This window comes from Lissotriton helveticus, chromosome 6 (assembly GCF_964261635.1).
Source record: "Lissotriton helveticus chromosome 6, aLisHel1.1, whole genome shotgun sequence".
Taxonomy (NCBI): Eukaryota; Metazoa; Chordata; class Amphibia; order Caudata; family Salamandridae; genus Lissotriton; species Lissotriton helveticus.
This window is the reverse complement of record NC_136067.1, coordinates 1,772,734,834-1,772,751,626: the sequence shown is the minus strand read 5'-3', so window position 1 is coordinate 1,772,751,626 and position 16,793 is coordinate 1,772,734,834. Positions and strand designations below refer to the sequence as shown.

At 46.2% G+C, this 16,793-nt stretch overlaps 1 protein-coding gene across 1 annotated transcript in view; it reads left to right on the top strand.

Moving 5' to 3' along the window:
* The first annotated feature begins 2,355 nt into the window (after window positions 1-2,355).
* RHOQ (ras homolog family member Q) overlaps window positions 2,356-16,793 on the top strand; it is a 203,515-nt gene continuing 189,077 nt past the window's right edge. The window contains exons 1-2 of the mRNA XM_078649667.1: window positions 2,356-2,687; window positions 5,481-5,539. Of these exons, the coding sequence (XP_078505793.1) occupies window positions 2,522-2,687; window positions 5,481-5,539 (225 nt within the window). The 5' untranslated portion in view covers window positions 2,356-2,521. The remainder of the gene's footprint in view (window positions 2,688-5,480; window positions 5,540-16,793) is intronic.

The window sequence follows — 16,793 nt, the reverse complement described above, 5'->3', positions numbered from 1 at the left end:
TGTCCTAATCTGCCTGTCCGGATTGTTTGTCTTACAGACACCAAGTCCGGAACAGGCTTCAAAAGCAATAACCACGACACCCCGTCTTTTCCAGGTATGCCGTTTGAATCAGAGTTCGAATCGATGGTCGAGTAACAGGCTTGGTGCAGAATCACCGTTAAGTTAGTATAATACCCTGCATGTGTATTACTTTTCAGACCCAAATCGATTGAGTAGACACATCTTTTCCCGGGCAACCCAGAATGAGCGCACTTCGCTTATGAGGTAATTTATAGATGCCGTATGTAATTTGATCGTCCTCACAATATCAACAGGAAATGATAAACACAGAACCTTTAGCAAGTGAGAATATACTACGTGAAGGCACAGTAGAAGTCTTTAGGTTTGTCAATAGCATCAACTTACGATGCTCAGGGCACTGACATAGTAACACGCTAGGAGACGTCACAATGTTGTTTAGCAGAAATAATATTGGTATGATTTGTTTCATCTTTTTAGAGGGTAGCCAGATAAATATAGTAACTAATTAGTCATTAAGCGAGAATAAATAAACATCTTCTACAATTCCCCTCTCTAATTAAGAGGACATATCAAACCCCATATTTTTTAACTTTATTGCAGTAACTATACCACAATCTGCAACCGCGTTTGGATGGTCTTGGGCCCTTCCGGGTCGGAAATATCACCGGAAGAGCGGTGAGCTTTCCGTTTTCTTAGTTCAATAATAATTTTTATGTTGTCGTTACTAAATGCACATCCTGAAATTGGATAAACGCGGACATAACGTAATGAAAAAGTGTGCTACTAGAATTATTCTCAATAAGTGCTTATTTGAGTGAGTAGTCTTCAATAATAGATATCTCCATAGATCTAACTTTTCGACCTCTCTTTCTTTCTATTTCTCTCTTTCCCATTGTCTTCCCTCTCTTGTTTCTTAAAATCCGCACATATTTATTTATCACGATAGACCGTTTGGTCTAATTCACAACCAATGGAGGTATGTGTTGCAATTTTATTTATTTTTATGTCACCGAGCACATAATACACGCATGATCCCCCACACCCGATACAGACAATAGTGAAGCACGGCACCTTGCACAATCTTGGTTAACAAAATAGATGATATTTATGTGAATTCACTCCATCGATCAAGGAGCCGCAGTGCACAATGTTTTACCCCAATTGCACGGCATGCGTGAGCATATTAGGAGCACAATAGCGCACTTATGGATGCTTTCCAACAACCATCTCAGGGGCAGAAACTTATGCATGAGAAAATCCTAATGATGCTTGTCTCACGGGCTGACCTGAAATGGAATTCAGGATCACATATAAATGTACATATCCCCAAGTATAGCTCCTTGTTTTCTGTATTATTTCCAGCCCTGAAGATTCGCAAGATGCGATGAAACACGTGTCGGCTGGTTGTTCATATGCTGTGTTGGAATAAACAAGGAGACCAAGAATTTTGGACTGACATCGAATTCTTTACATATTAAGTTGCATACTACTGTTGTTTCTCTGCGGTTTGAATTTCTCACATAAGGACATTGTATCCGCTTTTCACTTGTCAAGTGTGTGCATAGGGTTCGCCATTTTATGTTATTGTGGATTAGTGAGCCTGCTCGCTTCTCCTTGGGTGGTTATATGGTTATCCACTTACCCAGTTGCACCACACCACATTGATTCTATAGTGCCTTTACCCTGGCTGAGCGCCCATTCTCTGACAGCCAAAAAACCATCCTGTCCTTAAAGTCACCTAGAAAGATACTTGGTGTTCCAGCAGCATCCCTGTGGAAGCGAATGACGGCTCTCCCTCGGGCCCGTGCCAGGCTGACGTCAGGGTAGCCGGTGTCCCATCAATCTGCCGGCTTCAGCAGTACTTCCCCGGCTCTCTGCGGTGCAGGCCCCGTCCCTGCCAGCAGCAGGCACCAGCAGGGCCGGTGTCTGCACCGCACAGAGCTGGGCAACCCGGGGCCCTGCTGGGCGTGAGGGACGCCTGCCCATCCTGGGGGGTGACAGCGCCTGCCACACAGTTCCGCCTCCCCTGCCAGTGCTGGCACCGCTCCCGCCCGGCCTGCCAGGCTCTGCTCGCAGACAGCTGCACACAGCAGGGCTGTGCGTGGAAGGAGACTTTGCAGACGGCCCCTGGGCGCTCGCTCCACCCTCCACGGCTTAGCTCGGCTGTCAGAGCACGGGCTGTGCTAGGGGCCGAGTCTGGCTCTGCTTTGCAGGGGGAGGAGGGGAAAAGTAAACTCAAATAACATTTTCTTTGCAAGGAGCCGGCGTGTTGTGCCTTTCTTCCCTTCTCCAGAAAGCCCCAGCTGTGGCAGCGCCGCAGACCTGAGACAAAGGCGGCGCTGCAGCTGTTGCTGGAAGTTGCGGCGCGCGGAGCTCCCGGGGACCGGTCCATGCTGTCACCTGCCCCCCGCCGGCTGCAGCGCGCGGGGGCGGCCCCGGGCATGGAGGGCGCCGCGGAGCGGAGGCTGGGCACGCCCCGGGCTCCCGGGGGCCCCGCACAATGAGGAGCCGGGGCGCAGCCATGGCCAGCGGGAGCGGCACCTCCAGCATGCTCAAGTGCGTGGTGGTGGGAGACGGGGCGGTGGGCAAGACCTGCCTGCTCATGAGCTACGCCAACGACGCCTTCCCCGAGGAGTACGTGCCCACCGTCTTCGACCACTATGCGGGTGAGTGAGTGCCGGGCTGGTCTGTTGAAGTTGGAGGGGCGCCCCCTGCGCAGAGCATGGCATGATGGGTGGCACGGCCGTGCCCTCAGGGGCACCCTGCGCCCCCAGAGTGAGCAGAGCCGGTACCGGCCGCTCTCGTGGTCAGTGCGAGTGACGTGAACCCGCGTTTGACACTGATTTAGTGTCCTAAGGAGCCTCGTGGTTAATTAGGAAGTTGACCGTGAACTTGGGGTTCTAAAAATAACGGTGGCTTGGGAGCCCCTTGCTGCCGCCCCTTGACTCCCCCCAACCGCAAAGACTGCTGCGGCCTCTCCGCACCCCCTAGTTAAGCGCCTAGATAGCTTCTGCCTCTTCAGAGATCGCGGGGGGTGGAGGGGTGCACTCCCTCCGCAGCATGGCACCACGTCGCTTGAGCTCGTGCCAGCCGACCGCCCTTGGGAACTGAAAATAGCATTTTGTAACGTTGGTTCCGGCTCAGAGTGTACTCTTCGAATCACACGGTGTGTCTGCTGCTGCGCCGGGAGCGTGCATGGATAACGACTCTACTTTTCAAGGCGGTGTGCTGGGGCCCGTGCAGAGGCTGGTCTCTTATGATGTCAGAGGCCAGTGCTAAAGGTGTGTGAGAGGAGGGGGATGGCTGCCTCTTAAGTCCAGTGCTCACGTGTTTGCAGGACGCTGAAGTCTGTCTTGTCAGCAGTTGTGATATCGACTCCAGGAGGAACATTGTTGGTGGTGTTGCCAGTCCAACCGAATCAATTGAGGGGTCACGAACCCCTTCTGCCCATTGGTTGAAATGGAATTATAGAAGTGTAGGTACTCATTGTCACAGAGTATGTGGTACTCTCCCCTTAAAAGGATTGAACTCGCAATGAGAAATGCAGGGTCTCAAGTCCTAAAAGAAGGGGGGCAACCAAGTTAGTCATTATGCATGTGAAATCATGGCATCGCATCGTATGTGGCATCACAACCCATGATCTCACAGGAAGTGACAACACAAGAAGTAGCATCTGATCTTAAGATCTCACACATATGTTTATCTGGTCTCTCATGTCACCCATATGTTTAGCTGGTCTCTCGTGAGTAAATTTGAGCACTTTATAATATTTAATGAATTAGAATTTGTGTTTGGGAGTCTCAAAAATGACACAACCATGACATACAAGCTCAACCTCAACTTATACATGTATTTTTTATTAAAACTTTGCAACAAAGAAATTGGCAACACAGAGAAACTTGGTAGTAAATCTGTTCTGCTTAAATGGTTGTAAAGTCTGCATTGTAAAATATCTTATGGGGTTAGGGCAAGACACCTGCTGCAGAGATCTTTGTGTTCCCAGTAAATCTCAGAGAATAATAATATTGGTAGAATAACTCTGGAGGTTAACACATTTGCTGAAGAGGTCTGTGTTTTTGTAGTCCCAGTTTTAAATCAAAGTACCATAGAGGGTTAATATGTCTCCTGCAAAGCATATACTGCAGATGACAGATTTTTTAAAATTTTATGTGGATCATTGCTTAATATGTAAAAAAAAATTTAAAAAAAAGAGTAAGTGCCAGGGCTTTTGTCTTTCCACTGCCGCCTGTACCACACATTGCCCCTTCCAGCACTACCAATGACAATTCCAACACAATTACTTCCAATACATTCGTAAAAGTGTGACAATTGAGACTGTTCTAGGCCCCAAAAGCTATAGGAGTGGCCTGGGCAGCAGTTATTAGTCATTGTTAATGTAAATTGAATATCTTGTGCTCTTGTCTAAATTAGAGCAACAGCGCCACCATGTGGCAGACTGTCATAAGTGCCTGTGTGGACAATTAAGTGCCAGGCACCGAAAACCGCCTGCTCAAATTAAGTACTGCTGTAGATAGGTTAGTGGGCTGCTGCTTTTAATATAGCGATCCTTTTGTTACTTGCAGTTCATAAATTATAATCCTTATATTATAGCACAGTGAGCTTTGAAGTTAATGCGACTCCTACACCTTGTAACCCTCACTGTCTTTTGCAGCACATCCTGTACATTGATTTACACACATATGATTTATAGTCAATTTGTGTACATTTGATGCAACGCACTATGACAGCCCACATTGGGATGAGTAGCTCTATTGAAGAAATAAAACAACATAGTGGTATTCAAGTTATTTGTGTAAATACTGGGACTGACCAACACACCTGACGTTCTTACAGTGCATGAATACTTCTTAATTACAGAGACTGAACACAGAGTCAGAAGCATGGCTCTCTTGAGTACCTGTGATGTAATAACCAGCTGTGTGCCTTTGTTTCCCCTCCATTGCATGTGCATCTAGGTGTGATGCTCCGGATAGCTCCAGTCAGGATAGTCGACAAAAGAAGGCATGATGACCACCTATATGCGCCCTTTGTTTTCGGCCCACCTGGAATTGAAAATAACAAAACACCCTTTCCTCTTGCACCTTGCTGCTGGGAAAGCAGAGAACGTGCAGGCACTGCTGAATGTGTCCCTGTGTCTGAAAATAACACCAGGACAAGTTCAGCATGTTTCAATGGGGCCCGCTTTTTGGCAGGATGGAGGCGTCCACCTGTGAAAAGTGTGGGTAGACAATGTCTTCCCGCCTGTACCCCAACTTGTGCCCTGCTTTCAAAGTAAAGAAGTGCAGGTACACAATACGTGTGAAGACCTGCCCATTTTAAGCTCTACATCAGTCTGACAGCCCCCCCCCCCAGCATGTCCATACATAAACTTGAGTGATTTTGATACCCTCCCCCAAGCGCTTCTAACTCTCCCTGTCCTGTGTTCTTGTCTCTTGCAGTCAGCGTCACAGTGGGTGGCCGGCAGTATCTCCTGGGTCTCTACGACACGGCGGGGCAGGTGAGTGCTCAAAGTGCTTGTGACTGGACGGAAAAGTGCGGATGCTCATTGTCATTCAATACATGATTTCTGATGAAGCATTGTCCTTAAACCAAAGCAGCACAAGTGTTGGTCCTTTTCTCATTACCCACAGCAGAACTGGCATTGTTTCTTAAACCCAGTGCTTAATTTGAGGCTGTGGTTTCCGGTGCTCCGTACCAGCACTTCATTGTCAGCTCCGGCTCTATTGACAGTCCACCACATGGGCGGCGCTTTCGGTCAAATTTTGAAATCAGCACAACAGTGTTTAATACGTCAATATACAGAAGGAATGAATAACACCATTATCAGAGCTTTGGGTGGCCTGGTATAGTTTTAATGTCACACTTGTAGGAGTCGTGTGACGGTTAGTACTTGTGTTGGTTCGCTCACTGGCGGCGCTGGCAGGGGCAATGGGTGGTGCAGGGTGCAGTCGCCTCCTGAGATGGGGCCGGGCACTTAATTAAACAAAAAAAAAAAAACTAAACACTGCTTAAAGGGATGTGGGTCCCTACACTGAGCGTTATGTTATTTGCCTAATTCGAGCACTGGGCCCAGCTCCAGGGAAGCACACGCGTTCTACAGCCCCATCGTGCCACACTTGCTTGCATATATTTTTTATGCTTGTTGCTTGTAGCCTTTTTGTTAACAAATCACTTTTTCCAGGCGTGTGTGTTCCATTTAATTTGCTGTCATGGAACAAGACTACAACTCCCTGAGTGCATTAGATGTTAAAAGAAACCAAAAGTATTCTCTACCTCCAAAATATAATAACCACGTGGGCGTTGTGAAGTGAAGCAGCGTTCTTCTGTTCATTCCCGGTCCTTTATCTTCAACATTTAGCGGTTTGGTTCCTTTGACCACGCTGCATGTTTCTCATTGGCTGTCGTCACACAATGCACGTTCTGTGATGGGTGAGACGTGTCTTCGTTTTCTAATATTATGCCTGGGAGAGGGCCAAGTTTTATATTCATTATAAAATCACCACGCCTGCAAGCGCTAACGCCTGCAAACTCAATCTAAAATTAAGTGATGGCCAATCAAGTTTTATTGTTTTCCTTTAATGAAAAAATAATAATTTGAAAGCAACTTCAGCTCCGATTCTTTTTATGGACTGTGTGGAGTACGGGGAAGATTGTTCTGGAGCTTTATTTTAATTAGGTGGAATTGCTACCGTGGCCATACGTTTATCTCTGAAAGAAAGGCAATGGGCCTGATTCACAAAGTTATGCGCACAGGAAAATTGGCACAATTTACTATTGTCAGGAATCCAGAAACGGATACCTGGCAGGTGTAAATGAGCTACATCGGCACACAATTGACTCGAGGGGGAAGTAGGAGGGCGATGGTTTGCTTTGCCTTGAGAATGCCCAAAAAACGTATGATTTCGTTGGCATTCACAAAACTCCTCTCCCCCGGCCACCCTGAAAACCATTTGAGACTTACTCCAGAAAAGGACTAGAGTAACACCTCTCCAGGGCGCAGTGGGCAAAATAATATCACCAAACTTTGTGGGACTATGAGGAAGGGGAGTACTTCATGAGAAACATGTTGTCCCATGATGAAAAAGAGAAAACAAATGTGCATTTGCACAGCAGCCTGCCTTTTCCCAATGAGGAGTTATACCCAGTGTATAATTCAATTTTGGGAAGCTAGCAGATGTCCCATGACATTTCCAGGAGAAGCTGCGGCTGGTGAACCTGTATCAGTGTATTATTACATAGGGCCCGATTCACAGAACTAATCTGAGACAAAATCCTAAACTTACTACTTTTGGTATTCACAGAAGGCACTTACTACCTTCTGTGAATATCAAAAGTAGTAAGTTTAACCAAAAGTAGTAAGTGCATTCTCTGAATACCAAAAGTAGTAAGTAAGTAAAAAATGTATTGCTTCTGATTAATTAAAACCATTACAAAAATACATTTGGGTGCATATTTCATCAATAAAAAGTCTCAAAAAGAGAGATCATGATTATTAATAGATATATTAGTAGAAAAATAGGGTTTGGGAAGTGTCCATAGTTCATTATATCTTGTCTGGGCCGACATCTTGGCTTGTTAATTTCAGCACCACTATTTTCAGGAATTTCACCAACTTCCCGTTTAGTGACGGAAATCCTGGGTCGAAACATGCAAGGACTGCTTGTCTGCGTGTGTGTATTCTGTGTTCATTAAAATACGTTTTTAGAAGAGCTGCTCTTTCCTCATAGTAAGTTTAGGATTTTGTCTCAGATTAGTTCTGTGAATCGGGCCCATCGAATGTTTGTGAATTTCCAAAAGTTGTATGTTTAAACTTGCCTGAAAGAAAGGAGGATGTCTATGGGTAAATCATTCTCTGTGAAGTGGGTCTGATGAGTTTAGTTTTGATTCAAAGATGCAAACATAAGGATGGGCAGAGTGCCATTACATTGGGAAATAGAAGCACTTGTTAGTTACAGTTTTTCGAAGCAGTGGGCGAGTGGTTTGCAGTGGGTTACGGTGCATGGTTTTTCTGGAGCTCTTGCCAAGCATTATGCCAATCAAAAAAGTCGGGTCAGTCACATGCTGAGGCCCCTGTGTTTTCTGAATTGACTAGCACATCACTTCTCTACCTAAACTATCTTTCTTGTCACTTACTAATGTCTCCATCATAAGGTCTAGTTGAACTTTTTAAATTTTCTGAATATACTTTAATTTGTACCATGCTGCATGCCTACTGCTTCTAAAATCTATAAATAATGAGTGTTACTATTTCTCTATTTAAAGGCATTCCAGTCCATTATTGTGTTTACATCACTGTCCTAAAACTATGTATGTATGTATGGGTATGGTACTTGTATAGCACAAACCTAGCCAAAAGGAAGCAGTACCACTCTCTATACATAATAGTCCGGCATAAATTAGAGGCAACAAGTAAAGTATTTATGCAGCACACAAATAAAATGAAAACACAACACAAGGAAAAAAATACCATACAAAAATAAGAAGTATAGAGTCGTTAGTAATAAATACAATGGCATCAAAATGACCACAATACAATCAGTAGAACTGGAAAAATGAGCTTTTAAGGGTTTACGTTCAAATGGCTCAAAGATGAACTGCGGTTATCTGGTTGTACTGAAGCAGGACATCCACAATGTGTGCAGGCCAGGTACAGGACCATGTTTGGCTGCTGGGAATTGTATCTTTTTGTCCCTGGTTCTGTGGTGTGAGATCCTGCATTGGGCTGTGTCATGCTCCTTCAGTTCCAGTGAAGCCACCGATCAGGAGCTGTTAGGTGCTGCATCGGTTCCGGTGAAGCCACCGATCAGGAGCTGCGAGGTGCTGCATCGGTTCCGGTGAAGTCGGTGCTGCATCAGTTCCAGTGAAGCCACCGATCAGGAGCTGTGAGGTGCTGCATCAGTTCCTGTGAAGCCACCGATCAGGAGCTCTGAGGTGCTGCATCAGTTCCGGTGAAGCCACCGATCAGGAGCTGCGAGGTGCTGCATCGGTTCCGGTGAAGTCGGTGCTGCATCAGTTCCAGTGAAGCCACCGATCAGGAGCTGTGAGGTGCTGCATCAGTTCCGGTGAAGCCACCGATCAGGAGCTGCGAGGTGCTGCATCGGTTCCGGTGAAGTCGGTGCTGCATCAGTTCCAGTGAAGCCACCGATCAGGAGCTGTGAGGTGCTGCATCAGTTCCAGTGAAGCCACCGATCAGGAGCTGTTAGGTGCTGCATCGGTTCCGGTGAAGCCACAGATCAGGAGCTGCGAGGTGCTGCATCGGTTCCGGTGAAGTCACCGATCGGAAGCTGTGAGGTGCTGCATCGGTTCCAGTGAAGCCACCGATCAGGAGCTGTGAGGTGCTGCATCAGTTCCTGTGAAGCCACCGATCAGGAGCTCTGAGGTGCTGCTTTGGTTCCCGTGAAGCCACCGATCAGGAGCTCTGAGGTGCTGCGGTGCAAGGTCCTGCATCGCACTGTATCACACTGAGCTGGTTCCAGAAAAACTTCAGTTGCGCTGGAAGGAGTACACTCTGATGCCGGCCAAGAGTCCAGGACCTGGGGGCACCTCTTGGGATCGGGGCTCACTGACACAACCCTTGTATTCTTTTAAGTATGATTATCTGGGTAATCAACCTTTACTCCGCATCTTTTTTTCCGCGGACTTTCAGTCCGCATACCATTACTCCGCAAGGTCATTGACCTCGCATACCATCACTCCGCATTTTTTCACAACGCATGTGCATTTACCACGCATGCCTTTACAACGAATTTCGTTGTAAAGGCATGTATGGTAAATGCACTTGCATTGTGAAAAAAACAGACTTCATGAAGATGGAACCAGGAGGTGTGTGGAACCACGACAACGAGAGAGGTAAGGGGGCTTGGGTTAATTTTTTAGGGGTGGGGGTCGGTCTGGGGTAGTGATTGTGTAGTGTAGTGTAGTGTTAGTGTAGTGTAGAGTTGTGGTGGTTGTGTAGTGTAGGGTCGTGCTGGGGGAAGTGTTATAGGGTTTAGGATAGTGTTGTAGTGTAGGGTCATGCTGTTTCATAACTTCTGTGTATGAGCGGTTACTGAATAAGTCACTGTGCTCTGCTCGTCCTTGTGCTCTCCTGCTCCATCTACCTTCCAGTCTCCTCTCTATTCTTCAAGTTTTCAGATACTCTGCTCCAGGTTCCAGTTACTTATCTCCAGGTTTTCTTCCCCTCTTACTGTTCAAACCAGGGTCAGACTGGCCTAAAGTGCATGCACGCTGTGCCCGATGGGCTGGTCTGACAGGTAATTGTGTGGGCCATTTTTTTGACAGTTTTGTGGGCCTGTTTTGTAATCTGACAGCAAGAGTTTTCATTTATTATTTAGCCTCTGCTAGAGAAAAGTTAGACTCTAATTCTTTTTTGTCCATCTGCATGGCATAATCTAGGAGATATCTTAGCACTCTAGTTCTTTATTAGTAGGTCCCTTTGCCTTCTGTGCATAGCTGCAGTCTGTGAAGGTCACAGTTATAGGTAAGCTGTGCCTGTAAATGAGGTTTGACTCCTTTTAGCTTTGATTATTCATGTTAGGGAAAGACCACTTAGGAACCAATCAAAATCGAATATGTTGGTTTGGTGTAGCTGTCTTCTTTAAAAAGTATGATGACGTTGCATTGCAGGACATATTCCTAGTGAAGCATTCCATGTACACTAAAATGAGATTAAGTAAAGGCTGGCTATGTTTTATATATGGTACCATCATTTTTATTGAGAAGATCATGTCTGTGATAACCCGTCTACATGAATCTTATGCAACAGTTCAATTGACAAGGGATAATGATTCCTACTCGATGCCAATCATCAGCTACATTGTAACTGCTAGTAGCAACAAGACATGCACTTTCTTCATCTTTAGTTTAAAATCCTTGATGGATAGTAGGTAGGAGATTTATAACTGATTGTTAAAGGTTACATTGTGAAGTGGTTGCCTATATCCTTCTTCGATGTATATAGTTCTGGAGATATGGCAGTTTTAATATAGCCTTATAACCCGCCTTAGAGGGCTATACCGGCTAGCGGCGAGGGCCTTTAACAAGGGAGATGCACTTCAGTAGCCGGTATAGCCCAGCTACGAAGGGCTATAAGGTTATTAGAACATTCTGCCACTAGAGGGTAGAATATTCTAACAAAAAAGAACCAAGCCTTATGGGAGCACGAGGGGATTGGAATCCCCTCCGGCTCCCTGAAGCCTTTGTTCACAGCCAGAGCTGTGAACAAGGAAACATTGGAATGTTGAGCTCCAGTCTTATACCCGCCATTATAAGCCCGGAGCACTCCATTGTTTCCAAAGGAGCTCCCAACATTCCAATGTTCTAATGTGTGGTAAGACACAAATCCTGACTGTTTCCCCAGTTGTTAGTACGAACTCGTGGGTCCACCTGCTGTAGTAGAACCTGTGGGTTCTTTCTTTGTTGAAAATCTCAGCCGCAACTAGATGTTAATAGGATAAGGGCACCAATGACAGCCACTTCCCACTGGAACACTGGCTTTGGAGATCATGTGGGCTATAACTGGTCTCTCCAGGTACTGGGGAGACCCATGATCACATCAGGTCTCAAATGACCTGACCCAGTTAAAGGACACTGAAACGTTTTCTTTATTACCACTTTCTTTTGCCAACAAGAAATCACCCTTCCTGGGGGTTGGACATTTTCCAGTTCATTGAACATTTTCCAGTTAATTTTTTAATTGCAGCATTTAGGCTTTTTGAGATGTTTGTAATTTCCCAGTTGTCTGGACACAAACTCACAGAAGTGCTTTACATGGCAACCAGTTTTGCTCAGTTTTTAGAACAAAGCGCAAATATATTACTGCGCACTTGATACTTCTGTAACATTCCCTGGCACATAAGGTCATCGAGGTGCGCTGCCAATAGTAGGGAAATTAAACCTGATGTTTTTCGGAGATTTCTGAGGACTTACAATGCAGGTCAGTACTATAACATTGCCTTTAAACCACCAAAACCTCAGAACCAATAGATAACATTTTCCTTTTTTGTGTCTTCTGAGATTATCTTTATGTAAGTAATATTCTATTCTTGTATAGCTCTGGGGATTTGACATGGATTATATGGAGTCTGATTACCTGTATCTGCATTACAAGCCTGCGCCCACCTCCTACAGAAGGGGTCTTTAAACTCTAGAGTGGGCCCCCAAGCGGATCCAGTGGGGTGGAAGCGAGGCACCAGGCTCTGTAAAAAAGAAGCATTATGCTGATAACAGTGCTTTGTTTTAAGAGTAGAAAATGAACAGAAGTAAGAAGCTCTGTAATTGGCCATTACTAAGACCTTTTGTCATTTATATCCTAGCTGGTAGTATGTGTCAAAAGGGAAGGGACTCAAATATTCTTCAAACCCCCCACTTCCATTTCTAATAATCACACTGTTGATACTCGTACATGTTAGTAAGGCCTGTCTAACCAGATATTTGATTGCATTTTAAAAAATGGTAACAGAACTTAACTGCAACGCTTAAATAAGTCTTGACCTATTTAAACATTGGAAATTTAATAGAATAATTATGAAAAATTACTGGGGGGTGCAGCGGTAAAAAGTTCGAAGACCGCTATTTTCTGCTAGAAACTGTTATCTGTTATGGTAATCGATTTACAAGGAACCTCTGAAACAAAAGCAGGCTTCAGTAGGAATATGATGACTACCACTGTTGGGTAATTGTTCAAAAAATCTGTTTTATCAAGCCAAAGTAGTGTGTGGTCTCGTCCCAATATCTGCAAATCAAATAGCTATTCAGAGTTTTGATGGCTTGATAGAGGCATTAATACATCCACTCAAAGTTGCTAATGCAGTTCCATTCGCCTTTTTCTAATATGTAGTTCTAAGATCTTGGGTAGGGTTATTTGACTTAGTGAAGCGTATTACTATATACTTCTTGAACACGATTAACATATTCCATAAAAACGTGCTGTTCTAGCTTCTTTGTGGTATTATCTGCACTGCTGGATAATAGTTTGGAACTACATTCTGCAACCAATCTGGTGCCTATGACAATGTGGTGCTACATTCTGAATCCAAGATGATTTCTTTGTATTCATGTCACCTTTTCCACCTTTGGATCCATTTTGAGATCTGGCTACAGACAACTACAGCTTTCTGGATTGTCTCAGATTATCAAAGCTTTATAAAACTACAGTAAGAAGTTCTGAGAGAGCCATTGGCTTTCATGTGTTCTCAAGATCTGCCATTGTTTGGGTCAGCTGTCTATCTATGCCAATGCACATCGAGAATGCGCATGTTGGCCCATTTGTGTTCCCATCAGTTTTGGTGATAGTGCAGTAACAGATGTGACATATAGCGTATAATTGATATCTAGTGTGTGTTCTTAGATGTATTTACTTTGTAAAATAATGGCATTTAATTGATTTGTGGGATTATATAGTGTGTGCTATTCCCTAATCACCACTGCATTTTCATTCGTTTCAATATGCTATTGTGGGATCTATGGTTGTTTGGATCACAAAGGAAAGATGTGTGCACACATAGGCTGTGTTAAAGAAGCAGTGGAACTTACTTTGTTAAAGAAGCAGTGGAACTTACTGGCCCTTTGTCAAACGTACTTTACAATGAAAGTTGAAAGTTGAAAATATTTATAAAGCGCACTGTGGCCAAGCGGCTTCCTGGCGCTGGGTGAATAAGCGGTGGCAGGTGGAGGGAGCAGCAGGAGATTACTGAGTAGAGAAGGCTTGAGCAAATAGATGAGTTTTAAGCGCCTTGCGGAAGTGTAGATAGTCAGTAATGGACCTGATGGTGAGCGGGAGGCTGTTCCAGAAACGGGGGGCAAGAGTGGAAAACCTAGTGCCACCTACTCTGGTCTTGCGGAAACGGGGAACACTAAGAAGTGCCTGGCTGGAGGAATGGAGATTGCAGCAGGGGAGTTAATGAGTGATCATGGAATTGATGAAGATGGGAGCCGTACGAGCGCGGGCCATGAAGACTATACATCCCATCTTGAAGAGGGTACGCTGCAGGACGGGGAGCCAATGGAGGGACTTGAGTCAAGGTGTAATGTGGTGAAACTTGGGGAGCCGGTAGATAAGGCGAGCGGCCTGATTTTGGATGATCTGGAGGCGTCGCAGCTCATAGGCAGGAATGCCCACGTACAAGCAGTTCCCGTAGGCCAAGCGTGAGATTATCATAGCCAGAACAACGATTTTGAGAGCGTCGAGGGAGAAAAAGCGAGAAATCTTTCGGATAATCCTGAGGGACAAAAAGCAGGATGAAACAACGGAGCTAACCCGAGGGTGCATGGAGAAGTCCTGGCTGATTTTGATTCCCAGGGTTCTCACTGAAGCAGAGGGAACCGGGGGGGACCAAGGATGGAAGGCCAGAAGGCAGAAGTCCAAGGGCTGGTGGAACCACCCGTCAGGACCAACTCCGTTTTGTCCGGGTTAAGCTTGAGGTGGTTTTGATTCATCCACTCAGAAATAAAAATAAGTGTAGTTTGAAATTTAAGAAGGGGGTCAGAAGAAAGGGAAAGATCAAAAACGAGCTGAAGGTCATCAGCGTAATTGTACACGGAGACTTCCATATTGAGCAGAAAAATAATAAGGGGATAGATATAGAGATTGAAAAGAAGAGGGGAGAGGGAAGAGCCTTGGGGAACCCCACAGGGCACCGAACGGGGGGGGGGCAGAGAAGCCAGAGAGATGGACAGCCTGTGTCTGGCCTTGGAGGAAAGAGGCGAGCCAGGAGAGAGCGGTGCCTTGAATGCCTGCTGCCCTGATACGGTCGAGAAGGATGGAGTGGTCGACCGTGTCAAAAGCAGCGGACAAATCAAGAAGCACCAAGGCTTGAGGAGAGTTGGAGTCCGCCTTGCTCTTCAGCTCATCCAAGACCGAAAGAACCACAGATTCGGTCGAGTGGACCGGGCGAAAACCTGCTTGATGAGAAGCCAAAAGATGGTTGTCCTCGATATAGGCCGACAGGCAGGAGGTAATATGACTCTCTAGGATCTTGCCAAGGTAAGGGAGCAGGGAAATGGGCCTAAAATTGGCAGGGAGAGTAGGGTCAGAGCCGGTTTTTTTTAGAATAGGAATGACTGTGGCCGATTTAAAGGAGGACGGAACAATACCCTGAGAGATGGATGCATTAAGAAGGGATAAGGGGGGATCGGGGCAACCAGAGAATAGCTCCCTTAAGATGCGAGCCGGTCCATAGTCCACAGGGGAACCTGACTTGACCTCCCTAAGCAGGGCCAGGAAGGATTCCTTCGAGATAGGAGAAAAATGATTCAGGGAGGAGGACCGAGGGGGAAGGGAAGAAGAGGGAAGAGGAGAAGATGGCAAGGAGATATTCTGTTTGATGTTAGCAATCTTCTCGAGGAGAAAATCGTTCAAGGAAAGGCAAAGGGCTTGGGAAGGGACAGGATTGGGATTAACTCTATCGGAGGCGGCCAGATTGTGAACGATGGAAAAAATCTCCTTGGATTTATTAGACACTACTAAGATTTTACTGGAGAAGTATTCTAATTTGGCTGAGAGAATAGCTCTTTTATAGTTCTTTAGGAGAGACCTGTATCGATCCCTCAGGAGGGGGCAGTAATTGCGCCTCCACTGACGCTCAGACTGTCTGAGAGCCAATTTTAGGGCTTTAAGATTACTAGAATACCATTTATTGGCTTCGTGGAGGCGACAGGCCTTGACCCTCCTGAGGGGGGCGACCAGGTCACAGGAAGTGGACAGCCAGGTATTAACGGCGTCCACTTGAAGGTCAAGGGAGAGGTCGGATAAATCAGGGAGGGAGGTCGCCAAGGAAGAATGAAGAGTGTTAAGGTCCACTCGGTTCCAATTCCGTGCTAGAACGTTTTTGGACGGGGGGGCTTGTTAGTGATAGCAAGATCAATAGAGAAGGAGATGAGCGAGTGGTCCGACCAAGTACAGGGAAGGATGGTGATAGGGGAGATGACCCGACTGGCCGACCAGATCTGGTGAAGAGTGTGACCATGAACGTGGGCAGGGGCGTGAATATGAGAAGTGAAATTGAGGCAGCGAAGAGTGTCAGAAAAGTCTTTAGAGGGCAGATCTTCCCTGGGATCACCGGGCCAATAGTTGAAGTCACCCAGTAGAAGGACTGACGAATTATTGACCACAAGGGTGGCCAACAGTTCTTGAAGAGCAGGCACAAAATAAGACATAGTTTGAGGAGGGCGGTATAGGAGAACTACAGTGAGGGGAACCAAAAGATTCACCGAGCGGGCGACTAAAAAATCCACATTAGGTATGGGAGGATAGGTCAGGGGTTGGAACTGAAGATTGGACCGGATGATCATAGCCACGCCCCCGCCAACTTTCCCATCTGGACGATCGGCCCGAAGGGCGTAGTAGGAATCGGGAAGCGCAGATAGAACGTTGGGCAAAGAATCTGCGGAAAACCAAGTTTCCGTCAGAAACAGGAGATAAGGAGACTCAGTGTCCAGAAGATTAAAGAGTTCCAACTGGTGCCTGCCCGCCGAACGGGTGTTAAGGAGATAGGTAGAGGCCACAGTGGGTGGGCAGGAGGAGGGAGGGGGAGAGTGCACAGGACGGGCGGCAGACTGGGATCTGAGCAAGGGAGCAGCAAAGGAGGGGGGGAGAGAGGCAGAAATGCCGAGGGCATGAATGCGTTCAGACATAAGACAGCTAAGGGGCCAGTTACCTTGAAGGTCAAGGAGCTGCGCAGATGTATACATTACAAAAGGAGCAGGGTCTGTGGCCCCCGGTCCCGACCGGGCAAGGACGGGCGCAGACGGGC